A 22,722-nucleotide genomic window follows, 5' to 3' on the forward strand; every position below is an offset into this window, starting at 1 on the left:
TTGGAGTTAAATGGGCCACCCCAGAATAAGAATGAGATGACTGAGAAAACTGGGGTCACGCTGCCTCAGAAATGGCGTTGTCGTTGACAAAGCAGGACAACTCATTTAAACCTAAGGACGCAAATAATTTGGCCGTCCAAAATCGATCCAGCTGAGAGTTGCGCTAACACCCAAACCAGGCCTTTCCTGAACACACCATTTTCCCACTCTTCTTACCTTCTGGAGGATTTTTATTCTGATTATTCCAGACAACTAGCAGCTTGGATAGACTGGGCACCTTGGACACCTCAGTGATGACCCGGAAGAGGCTCTCCACTCGGTCGTAGGTGAGGACGATGGCGGTGAAACCTTGTGACTGTGGTGGGATCAGCGGGAGGAAGAGTGGGTTGCTCACACTGCTCCATTTCTGCAAGGCAACAGATTAATGTGGGTCAGCGAAGGGTCGAGTAACAATGGGGCCGATCTCTTTTCCAACGTTGTCAATAAACGAGAACATGGGAGATTTGGTGGCTTTCACCATGACCAACCCAAGAGCTAAAGCAACTATTCAAAGTCTTCCCTTCCCCAAAATGTGTATTGACTCTCTTCAATTAACTTGAGCTGTGAGGCCACTGAAACAGGAGCAGAGCATTTTTGTAGATGACAAGAGATTTCCAGTTAAACACAGCAGATTAAACACGTACACTGATCTCCATTCTCTCCTCAAGCCCACTTGAGTGACAGTAGATACAAAATACAAATGGACAATGACAGTGAAATGAGAGAAGACACCACAGAGGATGAGCAGTATCGACAGGCTTCAGAAACACTGGGAGGGACCAGAGAAGTGGCAGCAGAGCAGGAGAATGAGGGCAAAAGCTAAGGAACCACACAGAGGGGGCCAACAAAGGCAACAAGTTCAAACCATAGAATCCCACAAAGGCTCAGAAATAAGCTCAGCAGGAACCTTATGGGGTAAGAGGAGGGGCAGGGTTGAAAACAGGAAGACTGGTTAAAAATATGGATAAGGAGCAAAAGAGACGCAGATCTACAAACCTTCCCTTCATCCAGCCACTCAGCCAGAAAACTCCTCTTGCTGTCCACCCCTGCAGGAGGAAGGTCTATTCTCTGGGGAACTGAAGCTCTAGGCATGGAAACATGGCCACAGCAGAGAGGAAAATGGAGGGCAAAGTCTATACTGGGAATGATGAGCCGCCCGGCCTTCTTCCCCTCCAAGTCCGCAAACACTGGCAGCCACGTGGCTAGCTTGCCCCTATGCCATCTGACTGTGATGCCCTCCGGGCAGGAGGCTTGTCCTCACACCCAGGGCTGCTTTCCAACCAGGTTTTCAGTGCTTCCCTAGTAATCATGAACAGATCCTAGAATCACAGTCATTTCAAGAACATCTTCAGCATAATGACAGAAACCAAACGAACAAATAGAAAAGCAGGAACTCAGACGAAACAGAGACAACAGAAGCAGCAGAAGGAAATTAAAACAACATCAACAACAAACTCTATCCTCAGGAAGAGAATTTTTCATCCATGAAATAAGAATAAACTTTTTATTTAAAAAGATCTATCAAAGAATGGGAAAGAATTCTTGGACATTAAAAACAAGATGGCTTAACTTAAAAAAAAAAAAAGCAGGATTAAAAGAAAAAGGTAACATATTCCAGTCCAATGAACAAAAAGGTAAAGATGAAAAACAGCTCAGAAAAGATGAGAAAATCCAAGAGGTCCAACATCAACCTAATAGGAGGTTCCTGAAAAAGAAAACAGAATATAGAAGAAACAAGACTATCAAAGAAATTAAATAAATTCTTGGGACAGAAGATAGAAGAGACATGAATTTTCAGATTGAAAGGGCGCAATAAGTAATTAGCACACTGAATCTGAAAAAAAAAAAAAGACAAAAAGCAAAACAAAATAAAACCTATCAAAGCACATCACTTCTGACACTGGGAATAAAGAGTGTGAATATATAAACTGCATAAATCCAGGCGATGAGTTCTAGGCGTGAGTTCACGGTACGTTCTTGCAACTTCTCTGTAAGTTCGAAATTTTCTCAAAATCGTGTTTAAAAAGTCATGAAGGAAATTCCATTTCTTTGCTACCATTAAAACATTAAGTAAATTTCAATGCAGTGATACAAGCAAAAATACTTTTGTACTGATAATAAGTTTGTTAAAACATTTTTATATTTTTAAACAGCTTTTTTGCGATATAATGCATATAATATACAATCTACTCATTGAAAGCAAAAAATGGTTTTGGGTATATTACGCAAATTTTTTAAAACTGTGGTAAAATATAACCTGAAACCTGCATTCTAGCCACTTTTAAGTGCACACTTCAGTGGCATTAATTACCTGCACGTTTGTATGTTATTACGCGAAAACGCCAGGACCAAACTTCGTGTCTCCAGAAGCTGGCTGGACACGAAACGTCCCACTGCTCTTCTGGCCGCTCACCCTCCCATCCTCGGGGAGTCCCAGGGCCCCCAACAGCCTCACCCTTATCACTGATGGACGCCCATCACCACGGAGAGGACAGCAGCTGTCTGCCAGATGTAACAGTGTGGGACAGGAAATGTACACAAACACATGGAATACACATGGGATGGGAACTCAGAGAGACTGAATGGGATTCCAGGAGTCCTAATGTAATCAGGATATTAAAGCCAAAATGTCCACAACAGGCCATAATTAGATTTCACAGCCAGGAGACACAATAAGAAAGGCTGACTGTGTTTCCATGACCTCACGCTTTGACTTTAAGTTGCTGTCTCAGGAACGTACCTAGATTTTAGCACTGGTACCCTAGCATCTCATCACAAGGTACCCTAGCATCTCATCACATGGGTAGGAACCCCTTTTAGTTTTCTACCTCAAAGCTTATTTACAATCTTCCTGACCTTTACGGAAACGAAGTCAGTAAGTAGCCCTGCGCTTCAGTCACAGTTAATCCCAAAGGTGCTCGGTCTCTCTGACATCACCACCCCAGCCCACCCATTTACTCCTCCCAACACAGTACTCTCTTATGCTTGAAAAACACCACTTTAAATGAAAACGATACGAAAACAGAGTTTCTGAGGTACTGTAATGTGTGTGAAAGCTTTACTGAGCACTTACTAAGTGCCAGGCACCAGGCTGTACATGTAATATCTCATCTGAGCCTTACAACAACGCCCAGGCCAGATACAGTTATCCTTGTTTTACAGATGATCAAACCGTAGGGTTAAAAATAGTGAATGATGCCTAATCATTTGCTTTGCCAGTCAAAAAAAGAAAGGAAGAAAGGAAGGGAGGGAAGAGCGAACGATGTTATGATGTTCAAGGTCTGGCTTCCGAACACCGGATCGTGGAGGCCCATGGCCCATCCTCACGCCCTCTGACTCTGAGTCCGGGGTACGCATCATCATTTTATAGACTCTGGAAACTGGAGCTGTGGGGAACGCCAGAGTTTATTACTTCTAACTCTTCTCTGAGACAAAAACGCTGGAAGTTCTTTATCCTTGACAATCACATGTGGGTCATATAATAAGCAAGAGTCCACCCCAAACACTATGATTTCAGAAGGTGCGTGGACTAAAACACACCAAATATATAACACTGACACAAAGGAAACACATAAATTAAAAAAGGTAAATACACCTCTAACACAGAAGGAAAAACTATTAAAACTCCAACAAAATGGGGTCTGTTCTTTGGGAGAAGTGGGGAATGTCAACACACTTGAATGCCTGTATGACCATTGAAAGGAGAGGAAAGTTCCCTGAGAGATGCGAAGCTTGGTTTTGGAAAACGAATCCCTTGGAATTTAAACAGAGGCACCCCCTGAAGGGCATCACAGCTCTGATTTCAAGGCACTGCCAGGAGAAGGAACCAGAGTCTCTGGCAAGATGACCGATCTGTTCTCATCCCGTTTGCCAGCTCCATTTGGGAAGTGGATGACTGTGGAAGGGGAGGAGGAGAGGGAGGAATGGGTGGGTGGGAAGCAGACAGTAACTTGTCTTGGTGCTCAATTTTTCCACACTACTCACTTGCATACCAGATAGGGCGTGAAAATTGGGGAAGCAGAAAAGGCAGCATGAAGGGGAGACAGAGCAGGCAAAGGAGCATAACCAGGTCTGAAATCTTAGCAACACTTCCCCATAAAATACAGATGTTGAGATGAACACAGATGTAACACAGAAGCTGCTGAGCAGCTATTTACTAGGACACAGGCTTGGTGCTTTACTGTAGGATATGCCGACAGTGCTGGGGCAAATGACTTCAAAAAGTGAGTGGATATGTTCGGGGTCAGTTTTGGAATCACGTATCCTTAACATGAATCCAGGCTCTTTCACTTACCAGCTGTGTGACCTGGGCAAAGTACTAAACTCCTCTTGCACCTCAGTTTCCATAATTGTGATAATAATACTACTTTTCCAGGTATGAGAAATAAAAATGATAGTAATAATTTCTAATAATGTTAATTATTAACATTTCTTAATTATTATTTCTTAACAACCCAGAGGTTGTTACTAAAAGTAAACAGTTGATATATCTAAAGTGCCTCACACTACGAGCATTCGATAAATGGTAGCCAATGGCTGATCTTGTGGGAGGAATCATTGCTCTGGGCTCGACTTTCCATGGTTCCTACAAGTGGGGTGGCAATCGTGAGGTCTCTTCCAGCAACAAGTCTAAATGAAATCCCCCTTCCTCTCTACGTTGACCTTATCATGATTTAGGGTCCTAGTTTATCTGGATTCTCTACCTCTACCTTCCTCTCCAAATACGCTGTTTTTATTTTCACAAGTTCCTCTTTTCCTTCCTGATCCTTATATTTTATCTTGAAAGCTCCATGAAAGCGAGAGCCATAAATGTTAGAACAGCTAGTACCTAGCCAGTGCCTAGCACTACTCAATAAAAACCTGTTTAAAAATGAGTAAGTTAAACCCAAATGACCCAGGTCATGTTCTTTCTGTCCTCTTTCTGTATGTACGTGAACAGGTGACGTACATTCAGATACGTCATGAGTTCTGAACACAATTTCCAACCGAGTTCATTCATTTTAAAGCACTTACCTAGAACCTTAGTGTGCCAACTACTCTGAAGAAGGGCAGGATGCGGATACTTAACAGAAGAGAGTTTGAATTCAGGCCCTGCCAGGTACTAATTTTGTGATGCGTACAGCTACTTCTGTATTAATTTCCTCGTCTGTAAAATGGGGACCATGATGGTACCTGTCTCCTAGGGGGATGATGACAAAATGAGATCTGGCACATGAGCAATGAGCGCTCAGCACAGAGCTCCACGAACTGTAGTTTAAACCAAACACAAAAACGTCCAGCTCTCCCCATTCGTACCCTCCTTGCCTGCCAAAACACCGGTATCCGCAATTCTTCAGCAATCATCCCTACCAATCGTGCCTCTGGTGCTCATTCACTCAGTCCGTGTTTCCTGAGCACATACTATTCGCCTGGAAGAGTCTTACAGATGCTGAGACAAACACAGGCCTTCCCCCTCGACATGCTCATTATCTGGTGGGGAGGATGGCCCAAGAAAATAACCAGTACTCACACAAGGTATTCCAGTCCTGTGGGAACGTAAAGGCCCACACAGTGGCCTCGACCTCCCTGGAGGAGATAAGGAGGGGCCACCGGGTCGCGGGCAAGGGCAAGCAGGTGAGTGCTGGCAAACTGAGCGGGCAGCCTTGCCAACACACGCTCACAAGACAGGGAGCGAAGGAAGGAGAGCGGACATGAGGGGGACCGGCCAGGCAGGCCTAGCCACAGCACGAAAGGGGAGGCCTTTGTAAGTCACACGGTAGGCTTTCTGTGGCGTTCTTTCGTAACTTTCTTTTCCTGAGTATTGTTTTACTGCTAAGTGAACATGGCTACCTTTATGTTCTATTTCAAAAGGTCAGAAATAGGAAATGCTGGTCTGCAACTAGGCTTCTGTGCCAATTGCTTTTTCCCTCCTCGAACATAATCCCATTTGCCTTTGGAGCACAGTGACAGCGTGGAGAAAGGCAGCTTTAATTGGGGTATGTGCCTTCACACAGACACTCCACTCCACTGGGGTAAGGTCAACAAACTAACCCCCAGAGAAAAAAACTTAGTGGAGAAGGACATTTCAAAAACAGCATTTAGTCACCTCTGAAATACCTTTAAGAACTGACCCCCTGCTGGCCGACCAAAGAGAGTGTCTACAGTCTGGGACCTCTTGACCCCACTTTCTGCAGGAAATCAAGCAAATTTAAACCTCCATAATTTACTCAAGACTCTGACTTCTGCCAGGGAAAAGGCAAACAATGCTGGCAATTAACTCTGTTGCCTGATTAGATCTCCATCGCGGTAAGATAGGGCATGAAACCAGGCACCGAGCCCTGGTAACCTGAAAAAGAGGTGAAACCCACTTATTACAGCTGTACCGTCCGAATCTTGGCTACCAATACCACTTTCAAATCCACTCAGTGAAACTGTTCACTCAAAGATGGGAGGAGAAGTGTGTATCATTCTGACAGAGTTCTGGCATTTGGCCAAAATGCCTTGTCCATCTCTCGCCCGCCCTCCCAAACTTCACGTCTCACTCCCACAACAGATATTCATTATAGAAGCGTCAATAAGAAATCCAGATTGTTAAAGTGCAATCACATAAAAGTAATCCATAGTAGCTACAATAACTGCCAGGTCACAATATCAGCTTTAGGAAAGTTCTTTCACATTGCTTATCCTGGAAAGCTCTGGTAAATGAGCAAGCAGTGAGAGGACTAAGCAGCGAGAGAAAGTCGTGGGTTTGGGTTTCAGGATGCCTGAAAGAAAGGCCCTGGGAGGCTGAGCCTAAAGTCAACTTCCAGCGCAAAGGGGTTTCCTCCTATAAGAATGAAATTCAAACTCAAACTAGGTGTGCCTTTGGCAATCTCACACAAAGAAAGTTGTCTGGACCCTTCTTGCAATCTCATTTTGCCTTTTTTTTTTTTTTTTTTGTAGTTAAAAAGTCATGGTAGCCCTATATGAGCCTAACCAAAACCATGCTAGCCAACGTTACCTACCATACAGAGAGCGGAGGAAGGTGGAAGCAAATGGCCTTTGCTAAGCATCCTGAAATGTTCTTGCTGGAACTACTCGAGGATTATAAAATCAGGAGCGAGGAAAACCACATTCCATTACCAACTAAAGGGCTCTTCCAACCTAAACCAACCAAACTCCAGACTGAAGAAATCAACCTCGAAGAAGGATGGTTCAAAATTTAATTCCTATTACTCACCATATCAGAAATTTTTTTAAGACATCATCACATATAAATTCAAGTGACCAGAAGAGCACTAAGCATCCTAGAGTGAACCCACATGTGACTTAACTGAAGGTATATGCCTGAGCAGAAAAGTGAGAATTCAGAGAAGAAAGGAAGGGAGGAGAGGACAGGCTTGTTATACAGAAGCTTTTGAGCCCCTGGTAATGAGGAGCCTTACCTATCCCTACCTTGATAGAAAGGGCAGTTTTCCTCCTTGTTTTGAAGTTATCAGCCCCTACCTCAATGTGGTTTCAATTATGAATTACCAGACTAAAAGGGGGGAAAAGCTTTGATTTATTCTTTTTTGCTCCAATTATGCATGATGTGTTTCCACTGAAGATTTTGAAAAGTATTTCATCATGCCTCTCATCCTGAAGCGGTCAAAGGGCAAAACCAAAAGGAGTTAACCCTTCCATTTCTCCTCTAGGTTCAAACAGACTCCCTACCTATGGATGTGGGGCAGGGCCTCTGAAGCAAACCAAGCCAGGAAAGGGTTAAGCATTAGCATCATATTACTAACGTGCATAAGGGTGGTGTCCTCTGTCCAAAATGGTGAGATGATATTTATGTTAATGGTTACTGGGAGATTTGAAAGGGGCAATCAGTAATGTGGCCCACGTTACCTTAACCATTAAGCCTCTACAGCCCTAACTACTGGCAGCACACCCTCCACTGGGCATGCACTGCCTTAGGAAACCGGAGAAGCACAGAGACCCAAGGCCCGTCTTCAAGCAGGCTCTCTTAGATCAAGGGAGAAAAGATTCGGCAACAAGTCTGAAGTCTACTCGTTGTGTTATATCTTTAATTCATTCCACCCACAAAAAAGAACTGATCGTTCACAAAAACAAGGATAACACTGATGGCTAGATCTCACTGACTTCCCATTAAACAGACACATGAAAGATGAAGAAAATCAAAGACTAGAGATCCCCTTCGCGCTGCAGACTTAACTAAGGGAGAGAGTAAATTATCAGCTTAGAATTCCTATAACTTACTTAGAGTAATTGGTTCATAAATATGTTTTCTATATGGTGGACCTGCAATGGGTCTAACCACATCTGGGTGTACTAAAGTAACAGGCACTGTGACTCGCTGACATTGAAAGAAACCGAGCCAGAGGCATAACTCAGGGTCACAGGAGCATGGGGCAAGTAATTTCTATCATTAGTCTGCCCTTTTCTTCTAGATAAGTTTAAGGTCTTCTCTTTTTCTTTGGTGTACCTCAGTTTCATTATGATGATGCTGCTTGCGGTTTCTAGGTCTTCCTGAATCTGAGGTCTGGTGTCATTCAACAGTTCTGGAAAGTTCTCAGCTATTGCATTTCCAAAGGGCCTCTTTCCACTCTCTCCCTCTCTTCTCCTTCTGGAACTGATTAGATCTTGTCCCTCCGTTCTCCACATCCCTTCACTTCCCTGTCTCTTTGGGCTGCATCTGAACAATTTCTTTGAATCTAATAATCTAACCTAATCCAATAATCAAAGTCCTTGAAGGTGTGTTTCTGCTGGTTCTCATTCATGATATTGCCTTATTTCTCTATGATCTTGTGGGTTCTAACTCTGAGCTGCTCATTTTCCTTAGATACTTAATTTGTAAGAATTATTTGAGACCCAGATTGAAGATGAATTACTCAAGAGAGGGTCTGTGTCTACTTCTGCTGCTCCCTATCAATTCAGGGCCACTTCTAATGAAATGCTCTGAAGGTCTCCTCGGACCACACCTATTGTATGAATTTGGACCAGAGACCACGTGAAGGTGGCTTGTAACTGTAGTTCTCAGCAACAGGATCACCACAGACCCACTTCTCTTTACCCTTTCACTAAAAATATAGTCTTTTAGTTTCCTGGCTTCTCTAGGACGCTCTTTTTAGATTCCCCAACGGGCACAGGCCACAGGCTTTCCAGCCTGCTCCCCTGTCCCACTCTCCACAGAAGCAGCCCCGGGTCATCAAACTGCAAAACTCTCCACAGCAAAAGCTGCCTCTGGTTCTTACTCACTTACCAGAGGACCTAGTTTCACTCTGTTTAGTGAGTCAACAAATATCTCACTTTCCTGCCAGCTTAGCAACAGACTAAAACTGCTTTATAATACTTCATTCAGTATGCTAGCTGTTCAGTTGGGAAGGTCATTTAGCGTGTCTAATCCATCATAAAGCCAGGGACAGAAGTCTTTCTCTATTCACACTGTCAATCTAACTCTTTGCTGTTGTGTTTCCTATTTAAGTGGGGTGCCAAGTTTGTGTGCAAGATAAAAACACTTATGAAAATATGGCGATATATTATAATAGATGGAATGATGGACTGAGTATCTTCTTCAGAATCCATTTTCTGTTTTCTAAGATAGACTGATGGGGAGGTGGAACTTAAGTAAGCCACACTTTCTTTAAGAATGGAGCTCATAGAATGTTAACTCTTGGGGTTTTAAGTATTAAGCAATGGAAAATACATAATGGAGCCTATCTGTGTACAGAAACAAAAACAAAAACCACTGTCCTGTGAATTTCAATTTTCCCCACCAGGATCCTATCCAATTCTAAGTTTGTTTCCATGAAATAAAGCATTAAGATCTCATGATAATCTTGTGAAGTAAGTAAAAGCCCCATTTCGCAGATAAGGATAAATAATTTCAAAGCACAAGGTCAAGTTAATAAATGGTCTTGAACCCCAAGGTATGATTCCAAAATGTCCTTTTCAGTGGTCTTCATTAGTCATTGGTAATCAGTCACTATGCTGCACTATTCTTCTGAAGCTGTTATTATCCCAAAACCCAGTCCTACAGATGAGCAAACTGCTGCAAAGAGAGATTCTGTCAGTAACCTCAAGTCACTTGGCTCATCACCAGGAAAGAAGGGATTAAAACGTGCAGTTCAGGAATTTCTGAGCTATCGTTAGCTTACTGAAGACTCACAGGTTAAACCCATCTATATGCCTCTCTGAAAATTCCAGCTATTATCTGAGTTTCAGCTACTTAAATTTTTCCTTTATATAGCACTGAAATGCACATTTGGCTAAATGCCGACCCTCTTCTGTAAAGCCAAACTACTGTCAAGAAGAGCAGGAAGGGTTGCCACTGATTGCTTTTCAGGTAGTAGAGGAAAAAGTTGACATTTCATCCTTCTCCTGCTCGGAAAGGAAGCCAATCATTTCGAAGAACCCTCATCTGGCTGCAGCTTCCATCAGTGGGATGGAGAGAAGCCAGTTAAATGGCTCAACACAAGCCGTATTAAAAGAATTTGGAATGAGGAAAGAGTGGGTTCCATATGCTGATGCTTTTAATAATTCATGAGTTGTATCAGTCTGCAAGTAATAAATTTTGCTAAATATATCGATGGTAAGATAGTTTAAGATACTGCTAATCAATTAAGTGGGTAAATACAATAAAGTAGGGGCAAAAATAATACATCAATGATTTTACTGCTTTATTTTATTTTATTCGATATATTAAAAAGAATGGTTCAGCTGCTTGATAGTTCAAAAGATTTGGATTATTTTTAGAACATAGTCTTTAAACACATAATCATCATCCCTGGATCTGTTACTTAATAAGTATACTGAAAACTCTTAAAAGTTATCCTTTAATGAAAAAACTAGTGATTTATTAGATTCAAATAAACAAGGCTGATCTATAATCCAAAGTGTTCAAGAATGTCAATGGTGCTGAAACTACCACTTCTCACGAGAGGTAACACAAACTTATGATTTCATCTAACTATCCTGTCGTTGAACTATTCTGACAGTTAGAAAGAGAGGTTCATTCTCTCGCCCAGGCATAAAAATGTCTTCTGGCCACTACGGTATAGAGGAAGACTTCACCGGCTTGGCAAACAGAAACTTCTTCTTGAAAAAGATTAAGTTACAGCTTGTGGCATCTAAGCACAAAACACCAACAAGGGTATGACCAAGAAAACCAAAGCTTTTGTGTGGTTTTGAGCTGAAAGGAGTCTACCACCACCATTAAAGCTGATACAACGTGGAAAGACCAACCTCTAAAATGTAGTCATTTCTTAATTCTTAATTTCTCTGGAATTCCAGTAAGGCATATGCTTTGTCTACTCTGTTTTATCTCTGCTTCCTCCTGGAAAAAGGAAAGGCATGAGCCGGCAAGGGCAAAAAGAATAGGCAAGGAGGTAACAGTGGACAAGAATTCAACACATTTTGGGAAGTGAAACAGAGGACGTTTCTTGCTATACAAGACACAGAAACGTAGGATAAAATATAACAAAACTCCTTTGAAATATATCGCTGAGGCCAGGGGCAATGGGAAGTCCCAGGCACCAAAAATGAAGAGACACCGCAATTGAGAGCTGAACGCACAGGAGAGTTGGCACTGTGGAACCCTGAGAACAGCAGAGGTAGTTTGGGCTTAGTGACACACGGGTTTGACATCCATGTCAGTAGAGGGACAACGGCTTTGGCCACAGGAAGTGAGGGAACCAGAAGTGGGACATATACACAAAGGCAGAATCCTTCCATGAAAAGGTGGTCCAGAACGTCATTCCCTCATAGATGCGGGTAATAAAAAACATTTATCTTTTTCAACCTGAGTTTGGGCTGGGGTGCTTCCAACAGAGACTAGCCCTCATACAGGCTTGGGGTTTAAACAAAATCTACATCTGGAGTATGGAAATCTCATACTGTGAAATTAATGTTAAAAAGTGATTTATCTCCAGGACAACTTTGGAACACCCAGCAGAAGCCACAACAAACAAACAAGAACAAACAGACCCTCTGGAGTAATAACCCTCACCCAGTTGGCAAAGATTACCACAGAAAACTCTACTGAAGATGAACTCACATCCCAAAATTATAAAACACATAAGGAATCAATGCAACAAGAACGACAGGCAGTAGACAAATGACAGGAGTAGACCTTATAAGAAATTTAAAAATTAGATAATAGGAAAAGATAAAAGTATCTCAAATAATTATAAGAGAATGAATTTAAAACACAGTTTTAAAAAAGACACTATGAAAAAAAGACCAGGCAGACAGATTTGAAAAATAATTAAATAGTTTCTAAAAATAACCGCTGAAATTTAAATCTCAATGGATGGGTGAAAAAGAAATCAGTCACAGCTAAAGAGAACAGCAAAATGGATGTGAAAAAATTACCCAGCATGCAGTTATAGAAAGATAAAAATGTGGAAAACGTGAGGGAAAAAATACCTGAGAGACATAACAACAGGATGAAGGAGGTCTGACACGCATTTAACAGGAAAAGGAAAGATTTGTGAAAATGACAGATAATATTCAAAGAGAAAACAATGAGAATTTTCCAAAACCGATTAAAGACATGAACTCTCAGGTCAAAGATAAAATAATCACTCTCAAAAGCAGATCGAGAATGGGAATGACAGAATCACCATCTAGCAACCATTACAACAACTGATTCAGGTGAGAAATCATTGGTGGAGGCTACAACCAGCCAGGCAAAGTCTGAGAAGCAGCAGGGTATTTACATGGTCTCAAAGCATTTCCCCACAAGACACATTAAGAACAAAAACAGTAACTTTACACTGGAGAAATCCAGCCAAAACCTGTGACTGAAGTAACATCACGAGTCATAGGACAAATTGACATTATGGTGTCCTCCAACATGATGCATTGAGAACATATTATTTTTGTGATATTCCAGTCAAAAAGGCATAATTTGAATTTCAACAATTTTAAATTGAATTCATAAATTGATACAAAAACATCAGACAAACCCAAATCAAGAGATGTCAAGAGACATCTTACAAAATTAGTAACAAGTTCTCTGAAAAAGTGTGAATGTCATGCAAGGCAAAGAAAGACTGAGAAATTGTTCTAGAATAAGGAGACATGACAACTAATGTAATGCATGGTCTGGAATTTTCTTTTGCTATAATGGATGTTAGGATAATTGGCAAAATCTAAATAAGGTCTATAAATTAAATAATAATATTATATCAATGTTTATTTCAGATGACTGATAACTGTACTGTGACTTCTTTATGAGAAATATTTAGGAGTAAAGGTGCGTCATATTTGCAACTTTCAAATGGCTCAGGAAAAAATATATAAATATAAATGTGTACACACACACACACACAGAGAAAAGAATAAAGGGAATGTGGTAAAATATTAATATTTGACAAATACGGTATAGCACATACAGAAACTCTGTATTATTTTTGGAACTCTCAGTTTGAAATTATGTCAAAATAAAATATATAGAGAATTTTAGGGCTGTTTAAGCACACAAACAAAAGGCAGAGCAACATATGCTACCAAGCGAAGCAAACAAAAAAAGCTAAGCTTTCCCAAAATGACTAGAAGACTCAGAAACTGGAGGACTGGAGATACTAGGGGGCACCTGGGTGGCTCAGTTAAGTGTCTGACTACAGTTTCAGGTGATGATCTCAGGGTCCTGGGATCGAACCCCACATTGGGCTGCACACTCAGCAGGGAGTCTGCTTGTGCCTCTCCCTCTGCTCCTCCCCTCCCTCGTGTGCTCTGTCAAATAAATAAATAAAATCTTTAAAAGAAAAAAAAATTGGAGATACTAGGTGTCCAGGAAGAAGGGACTCTGAAAACAGAAATAAAGAACCGTGGTTCCAAGATCCCTTAAACTGACAGTCACAGGCAGGCCAATCCTCTCCCTGTCCTCCCGCGTTCCCCTGCCACCTTAGCAGGAAAAGGGAAGTTTATTCTCTGGAGAAAATGAATTAGAGAGACTCCACAGTCAGAGACCCCAGACATGAAAAGCAGGGTGAGGCACCACACTGAATATAGTGGATTAAGTGATCATCCATAAATGAAGAATGAGAACCTGTCTCCTTCCCCTCTATTGAGCTCCTCAAATGTTTACAGCGTAGGCATTATCCATCTTCCCCCACTCCCAAAGGCAGAAAGATTATTCTCTGGATCAATGAACCAATCCAACAGAAATAACCCACGAACACTGACATCTGGGCAAACGACTGGGTCCCCATCATCTTAACCTAAGTAAAGCTCACCAGTTGACAAGCTTTACAGAGAACTCCCAATCAGCTTTCAGAGTTTCACTTTTAAATAAGACTGCTGAAAACATCAGCTATTTGAAGAAAGCTGCCAATATAAAAGAGAAATGAAGAACTGATAGAGGAATTCAAAGGAAACAATACAAGGAGCTAAAGAAAAAGAAAAACAAAATCACAGTATCTTCAGAGAGAGAAAGTACTGTATTCTTACAATAATAGGAAGCTTCCAAAAAAAAAAAAAATAGGAAGCTATAGGGGCGCCTGGGTGGCTCAGTCAGTTAAGCAGCTGCCTTTGGCTCAGGTCATGATCTCAGGGTCCTGGGATCAAGCCCCACATCAGGCTCCCTGCTCAGCGGGGAGCCTGCTTCTCTCTCTCCCTCTGCCTGCCACTCCCCCTGCTTGTGCTCTCTCACTCTGTCACAAATAAATAAAATCTCAAAAAAAAAAAAAAAATAGGAAGTTATAAAAAAGATTAATTAGAAATCAAGTAAAAGGGGTACCTGGGTGGCTCAGTTGGTTAAGCATCCTACTCTTTATTTCAGCTCAGGTCGTGACCTCAGGGTCCTGGGATCAAGCCCTGAGTTGTGCTCCGTGCTTAGCAGGGAGTCCACTAGAAGATTCTCTCTCTCCTCTTCCTCTGCCCCTCCACCACTGGCTCATGCTTGCTCTCTCTCTCAAATAAATAAATAAATAAATCTTAAAAAAAAAAAGATCAAAAAAAAACTTAGACATTGAAAGTGAACAAAATTTTTAAAATCAAAAGAAGCTTAGAAGATAAAACTGAGAAAATACCTAAGAAACTCAAAAAGATTATTGAAATAAAAAGAAATGATAAGTAGAACAGAAAAGATAAGGAAAAGAAGGCTCAATCTAACATATTCATCATTTAGGTAACATAAGTTCCATAAAGAGAAACAAGAGAAAACATGGGAAGAATAAAAGATATAAAACATGAAAATTTCTCAGAACTGGACATGAATTTCCAGCTTAAGAAGGCCCAAATCAGTATCCACTGAACAAAAAAACCCACTCACACCAAGGCACATTATAAAATTTCAAAACACAGAATTTTCCAAGAAGATAAAAATGTCGCATAAAAGGATCAGGAATGACTTCCCACTTTTTGAAATTAAAATGGGAAACTTCGAGGGCAATGGAGCCATGCTTTCAAAATTCTAAAGAAAACCCACTTCACCCAGAAGTTTACACTAGTCCAATTATTACTCAAATGTGAAATAGAATAAACACATTTTCAGACATGAAAATTTATCTCCCAATGGTCCCTTTCTCCAGAAGCTGTTAGAAAAAATAAACCAAAAAAGAGGAAGATGTTAGACGTTGGAAACAAGGAATCCAACAAAGAAGAGAAAAAAAGGGAATTCCCAGAATCATGGTGAACTGAAAATTTAAGATGACCACTGCACAGGAGACCCAGAGAGCAATCAATCCAGACTGGAGCTTAAGATGAATTGCTATAGGAGAAAAGGGAGGGAGGGAGGGAGGGAGAGAGAGAGAGGGAAAAAAAAGGAGAGAACAAAAGAGAAAGAGACAAAAGAGAAAGAAAAGACAGAGGGAGGGAAATCCTATACTTTACCTATGCTTGACCATTTACTCTTTTGTTGGAAAACTGAGCAAAAATCAGTTAGTGATAGGAACATGGAACACTAAGAGAAAAAACAAAAGCAGTTATTAACTCTCCGGAAAAATAAAAAGCTGTACAAAAAAAAAAAATAATCATGGTTTGCCACTTCATTCAGCTAAAAAGAGTATTTATTCAGTCCTAATAATGCACACAATAAACACTGCTTTAATGAAAAATGGCGATACAGCCCTACTGGAAAGAAGGGGAGAAATGAATGTGTAAAGAAAGAAGAGAGAACAAGAGACAAACTGCTGACCCAAAGGAAGTAAAAAGAATATGTCTATGATTGAGAAATAAAAAAAAAAAAGCACCCTAAGCATTTGATGGGGAGATAGGAAGATAAATCCCAGAGGAAAGCTAGAAGAGTTGCAAGCAGCTGCCCCTTGGGAACAGGCCTCAATTTTAGTTATATGCTTTATTTTACCATTTGAATTTCTGAATCATACACAGGCTAAACTACACAACTTTTAAAAATATAAAATTAAGAAATATACCAGATAAAAAAAGAGAACCAAAAATCAAGAATCAACCTCCAGTTGGAGCAATGGGGAAATTTTTCTACGCTGCAGCTGCAACAAACCCATTTATTAGAAAATTATGCCCAAATATTCATTAATTGGGAGGCATGTAACTACCATAGGATATTAGAAATGAAAACAAACTTCATTATCCTGATGTTATAATACCCAGCAACTATATTTTCCTGGTAACTTCTGCTACTGAATCATTTAAGCAGACATCAAGGGTGAATTAAAGTGGCCCCCCAAAAAGGAGAAAGAGATTACGTGCTAATAAGTGCTAGCTGGGGCAGGTGCCAAGGATGACTGTGCCAAAACACTCAGTATGTTCTTAATCAATCTGCTGCCAGATCAAGCTTCCACAAGACTCCAAAAAACTATTCTAGTCACTGCCTCCTACCAGCTGTATGATGTAAGGAAGCAGTGAGGTTTTGATTCATAAAAGCAAGAGACATAAAATTGGCCTCTATAAAAGCAAAGGAGGTAAGACTACATCCAGGGAAAGCGTGTGTGCTAATGCACCCATCACCTCCATTGCAGTGGCCATGCGGGCGTGCGTTACACAGGTGTACGAGTCTCTATTTGGAGGAAGGCAGGGTTTCATGAAAAAGATCTCACTGACATAATCATCTTAGCCACACCTCCAGGCTCGTCCCTTTATATTCCTTACACATCCTCGCCATCTGGATCTGGCTTGCGACCTCGTCTTTTCCATTTTTTGACCATCAGAGTCAGCCAAGTTCTTTGCTTGGGGCCCCAGATCAAGCTCTTTGGAGCTTCCTGCATCTCTCCACCCACAGACCTAACTCAGCTTTCTTTATTCCCTGGCTACTGACTATCTGAGACTTTCTAGCTTGTTTCCACAGAACAGTTCAGTGGCAAAGTCTACACAAGGGAAGGTTTGGAATTCATGGCCGTGTACTGGAGCCCTTGTGTAACTGTGATCCTACAAACGTGATACCTCTGAAAACAAGACTTCAAAAAGCTTACATGTATGTACTTAAAATTCAAGCTTAAATTTCTAAATTCCATACATACTTTAGTCCTATCTAGGCAATGGGAGGAAGAAGTGGAGAATAAGCCTAGAAGGCCTCCTGGGGGCAGGGTAGGCTTTCAAATTCCAGAGAAACATTCCACAACCTGGAAGTTAAAGGGCACGGAGCTGAGTTAAACAGACTGTTAACATGGTATCTCTTCAACTCAGAGCTCTCTTTCACGCATGTGAGCTGGCACTTCTTCAGCCTGCAGAGTGATTTATTGCTTGGTAGTGTTTACAGCTGAGTGGTATTTTCAGCTGCTTGTACAACCACAACATTGGTGAGTGGGGGCTGCCATCTGGCCATCTTGGTGCAGCCAGCCCTGAGTACTTCATGGGGCAGAGACAGATGCACTCTGAGCCAGCTCTGGATGCTTTGGACCCAGGCCCAAGGGGTCCAGAAGAGGAACTGGACAGGAGGAGAGGGAGAGTCTTCTCTGGTAGGTGAGTCAGAACACACACAGTGAATCAATCCCACATCAAAGTATGGTCCCTGGACTGGCGGCATCAACACCATCTGGAAACTTGCTAGAAATACAAATTCCAGGACCCCACCCAGACCTACTCAATCTGTGACTTGGGGTGGAGTGGCAGCAATCTGTGTTTTAACAAGCTTTCCAGGAGATTCTGATGCGTACTAAATATGCACTCACCTCCCTCAGAACTATGGGAGCTAGTGGCAAACTGTGCCACCTTTTACCCACAGCTCTGATTCCTGCTCCTCATGGGTGAAAAGTGCCCATCAAGTGCTCCAATGCCCACCGCCCCCTACCAATCCCTTGCTGAGGCTTGGACGTGAGGCTCCTAGAAGTCCAGGTAAGTATATGCTCCACATCTTGAGGTCTTGCTCACAGCTAAGTCACCCCTCTGGCTAGATTTCATAGGAATAATCTCTTATTTTTTAACCTCTTTCTTATGCTGGGTACAATAATCCATTGTAAGTCACTTCGCCATTTTCCTCATCAATTTTTGTCAAAGGTCATGGGACCCCTGCTATCTCTCCTTTCTGCTCTAGGTCCAGTATGGTCAACGCAGAAAAGGGAAAAATCTGAGGTCTCTTGATTAGTGTTATCTAGGATAGCAAATTTGAAAAAAATACTATGTAGCGTCCGTCAAAAGGGACTGGATAAATAAAATTATGACATACTGATAAGGTGGGGTACAATCTTTCAAATCACATCGTAAAAACATGACCTGGGAATATATTCTACTCTCCAACATGATTTTAGGCCCATATTATATTGAGTTTTAAAATAACTGCCAGTGAGAGGATATGGTTTTGGTGGCACATATCAGAAACCCAAAATTCACAGTTCTTGGCCTACTGCATCCCCGTAACACATTGAACACTCACTTGCCTCCGTCTCTGTCCTCCAGATGTTCTCACATTTGGCAGAGAACCAGAGGTAAGGCAAGACAGGGTGTCTAAGGAGCTCCCCCACTCCACAGGCAAGGCCCAGGTGTAAGGATGAGACTGCCACAGGCAAGACCAGAAATGACACGAATGTTAGAAGTGATACAGGTGTGGAGTATTTGGGGAGATGATAGTTTTGCTGATATCTACAAAAAAGGGAGAAAAATGAAAGCATGGAGAGACCAAAAAGGCCGTGAAAGACAGGCATCCTTGCCATAAGGAACTAAGAAAATTAATCGGTAAAAGCAAACTTGCTGTCCCCGCATAAGGAACCTTAACTTGCTGAGAAATTCCCTCCAAAGACAAGAGTCAAAACAAAGGGCCAATCTCTCCAAACCAGACAGATTTGCTACTTTAAAGTTATGCTCAAGAATTATTTTGTCAAACTTTTTCAAGTTTTGAGAGTGTGGCACAACGTGGGTAATGTAACCTCCTCCTACCTGGCAAGAGATAGAAATGCCAAATCTCACTGGTGACACAAACACTTGGTTTCTGCAAGGCCACCCTTTGCTACCTTCAGAATCTACACACACTCAGAGGTCCTCTTTTTTTTTTTTTTTTTTTTTTACATTAAACCAAGGCAGCAGCATCTGGCAAAATAGGACTCTCTGCTCTCACCCCTCCCTCTCTGCTCTGAGCAAGCAGAGTGCGTGGCTGGCTGGAAGCCCTAACAGCGTATATCTTTGGAAACACCAGACCATCCCTTGATTTACTGGCCAAGATCCACACCTACTCCCACCTCGGGGTGTCTGATATTGTAAATTTGATGGAATCTAGAGGGAAGACTCCCCTGCAGGTTGGGCTCATAGTAATCACATCTAGAGTAGGTTAAATATTTCCAAAGGGGAGGGGAAAAGTTAACTATAAATAAATCAGCTCTACTCAGACCTCCAGTCAGTTGCCTTCACTGAAGATGCAGAAATGTTCAACCCACTGATTTAAATCAGGGCTCTCAGCACCTGAGCTCCTAGAAACGTGGTGAGCACTAAATTAGCCTGAAAAGAACAATTTAAGAAGTTAAAGAAAAAACACAGACTATATTTTCCATTTGCATATCCAGATTTCAGCTTTTTATACTTACGTTCTTTCCCAAACTGACAGTCCAGCACTTTGACCATTTTGTCCTACATTAAAACACATCTATTTCATAGCTACAAATTTTCATGTACTATTTTCTCCTGGCCCATAGTCTTATGAAAGACAGAGAACCAAAATTCCAACCATTTATTCTTATTAGACTTTTCTTAGAGCTTTAAATAAAAGTACAGAATAAAGTCCCACTCTTTCCACACCTTCTGGCTGGCTCATGGCCATCCCATCTATATGTATTCTCCTGCAGAGGAACAGGGATGGGTATTCTTCACTTCAAGCTTATGCCATATACTTGGAATAGTGGAAATGTTTCAGCCCAGAGGAGGAAGCTCAATGGCTCCTACAAAACTCCAGTAAGCCAATTCAAGATAAACAGAAGACCGGGGTTCTCACTTGTTTATACAACTTGCCGATTATATGACCTTAGACAAGTCCTTATGTACTGTGAGTCTCATTATGACCACCTAACGGATGGGAAAGAATCTATCACTTTCCACACCTTCCCAACAGGGTTTACGTAAAACAAAACAAAACAAAACAAAACAAAAAAAACAGTGGATGTCATATCAGCAGGTGGGTGAGTCCTGGGATCCCAATGTTCCTCCCTCCCTTCCTGTCTCCCTCCTTCCCTCCTTTATACATTAAGGGCCTCCTATCTGAATTAAATTGTCCTAGATATTATAAGAAATACCAAGATAACTCAGAAATTCCCTTAAGAAGTTTCAAACTCTACAGGAAATTGTGCTTCTATGCATGTTAAGTGATAGGAAAGAAACACAGATAACACACTCTAAGAGTTACAAAGAGGAAAGATTACTTCCTATTTAAGGGGTCCAGGAAAACCTCATGGAGGAAGGGGTATATGAGGTCACTGAAATGGACAACCGGAGGGGATGGTGGAGTAAAGCATCTCAGTGACAGAACGAACAGTCACAAAGGCACAGAAACGGCAAAGCGTGGAGTACACATAGGAAGGACAACGTTGTGTTGCCAGAGCCCCTGAAAGACAAGAGAAGGGAATGAGACCAGAAAGGCAGGCTGGAGCCATACTGTCGAAGGCCCTGCAGTCAGACGGAGTTCGGACGCCAGTAGCACCCTGGCCCACGACCCCCATGTGCCCACACTCCCTACCTGGATAAAGTGCGCCACATGCCTCACTCCCCCTAACCGCCCTCAATCGCCAATTAGCATAGTCAGTTCTCCCCACCATCCCTCAAATCGGCCCCCTACTAATTCTCACCTGGACTCCTGAAATAGGCCCCTGCCTCTGTTCTTGTCCTGCTGCAAGTGATCCATTCTCCACACTGATATCTGACTGACCCAAATGCAAACTCACCACATTACGTCCCAGTTTAAATAACCCACAGATGACATGCCAACACATTCCGTGACATATGAGGTGTTTTGTGATTGGGGCCCTCCCTAGGCTTTATCTTCTTCTTCTCCCTCCTGAGCCTCCTTCAGTCCTGCCACACTCACCTCCATGAAGTTCCTTAAACCTTACACACTCTCCAGTCCCTCTGCACCTCTGAATTTGCTATTCCTTCTGCATAGGACCACCATCCCCTTTCTCTGACTAGGTAACACTTCCTTCTCTTTTAACACTCAGATCATCATTTAGCATTGTGCTGGAAGTACCAGCCAATGCATTTAGATAAAAGAAAATAAAAGGTTCAAGTATTGGAAAAAAGAGGGAGAATTAGCATTTGTACATATGATTGTATATCTAGAAAACACAAGAGAATCAACTTTAAAAAAGTGAAATAATTGTAGAATTCAGGAAAAGAGTAGTTAACAAAATTTATATACAAAAGCCAATGTCTTTACACAATGGTAACTAGTTAGAAACTATACTATCAGAAAGCATTCCTTTACAGAGTGTAAGAAAGGTAAAATATCTAAGAAAAAATTAATCAGGAATTGTGAAAGGCCAATATAAAGAAAACTTTAAAATTCTACTAGAAAGACACATCTTACTTCCAGATAGCCAGACCCATTGCAATTTAAATTCCCCAAAGGCATGGATCTTTGCTGCTTTGTTCACTGATACAGTTCAAGTACCAAGAACACTGTTTAGAAGATAGAACGTAGTGGGCACTCAATAAATACCTACTGAAATGCCTAAAACAAACTAAAAATTCAATGTGACCAATAAAATACAATTAGGATTTATAATTGTACTCCGGGAGAAAATGACAGAGATATCAACCTTCCACTTGAAAAACACACACATAAGACCATTTTTTTTACCTAGCAGATGAATACAAACTCAAGTACTCAGGGTTACTGAAATGGAGAGCCCAAATAACCAAAATGTTATTGGCAGAACTATAAACTGGCAGAGTCTTTTGAAAGGGCAATTTACTAATATCTATCAACATTCAAAATATGTGTATTTCTCATCTGAAATTAATAACATTCAAATGTGTGGTATTTTTCAGCTGGAATTAATTCTACAGATATATTCCCATATTTATGCAAACATATATGAAAATACATCTTTTGTATTACTATTTGAAAATAGAAAAAAATAAAAGCAATCTAAATTTCTATCAATAATAGATCTGTTCTGTAAGACAGACCTAAAAAATGGAATACTTTATAGCCATCCTTAAAACTGAAGAACACCTATATAGAATGAAGTAAGTCCATGACCTATTCCTATTAAAGTAAAAAAGGCAAGGTACAGAATACTGTGTAACATGATCTCATCTGTGTTCTAAAATTATATACTTATGCTTATATATGAATAGAAACATTCTGGAAGGTTACCTCCA

At 41.3% G+C, this 22,722-nt stretch overlaps 1 protein-coding gene across 3 annotated transcripts in view; it reads right to left on the reverse strand.

Annotated features, from left to right (window-relative positions):
- Positions 1 to 22,722, reverse strand: part of EXT2 (exostosin glycosyltransferase 2) — a 132,439-nt gene that overhangs the window by 39,627 nt on the left and 70,090 nt on the right. For all 3 annotated transcript variants that reach the window (XM_028111209.2, XM_028111207.2, XM_028111208.2), the window contains one exon: positions 217 to 406. In XM_028111209.2, coding sequence (XP_027967010.2) covers positions 217 to 406 — 190 coding nt within the window. The remainder of the gene's footprint in view (positions 1 to 216; positions 407 to 22,722) is intronic.

Source organism: Eumetopias jubatus, unplaced genomic scaffold (assembly GCF_037043125.1).
Source record: "Eumetopias jubatus isolate StellerSeaLion01/CBP00866 unplaced genomic scaffold, mEumJub1_p1.0 scaffold_13, whole genome shotgun sequence".
In the NCBI taxonomy this organism is placed as follows: domain Eukaryota; kingdom Metazoa; phylum Chordata; class Mammalia; order Carnivora; family Otariidae; genus Eumetopias; species Eumetopias jubatus.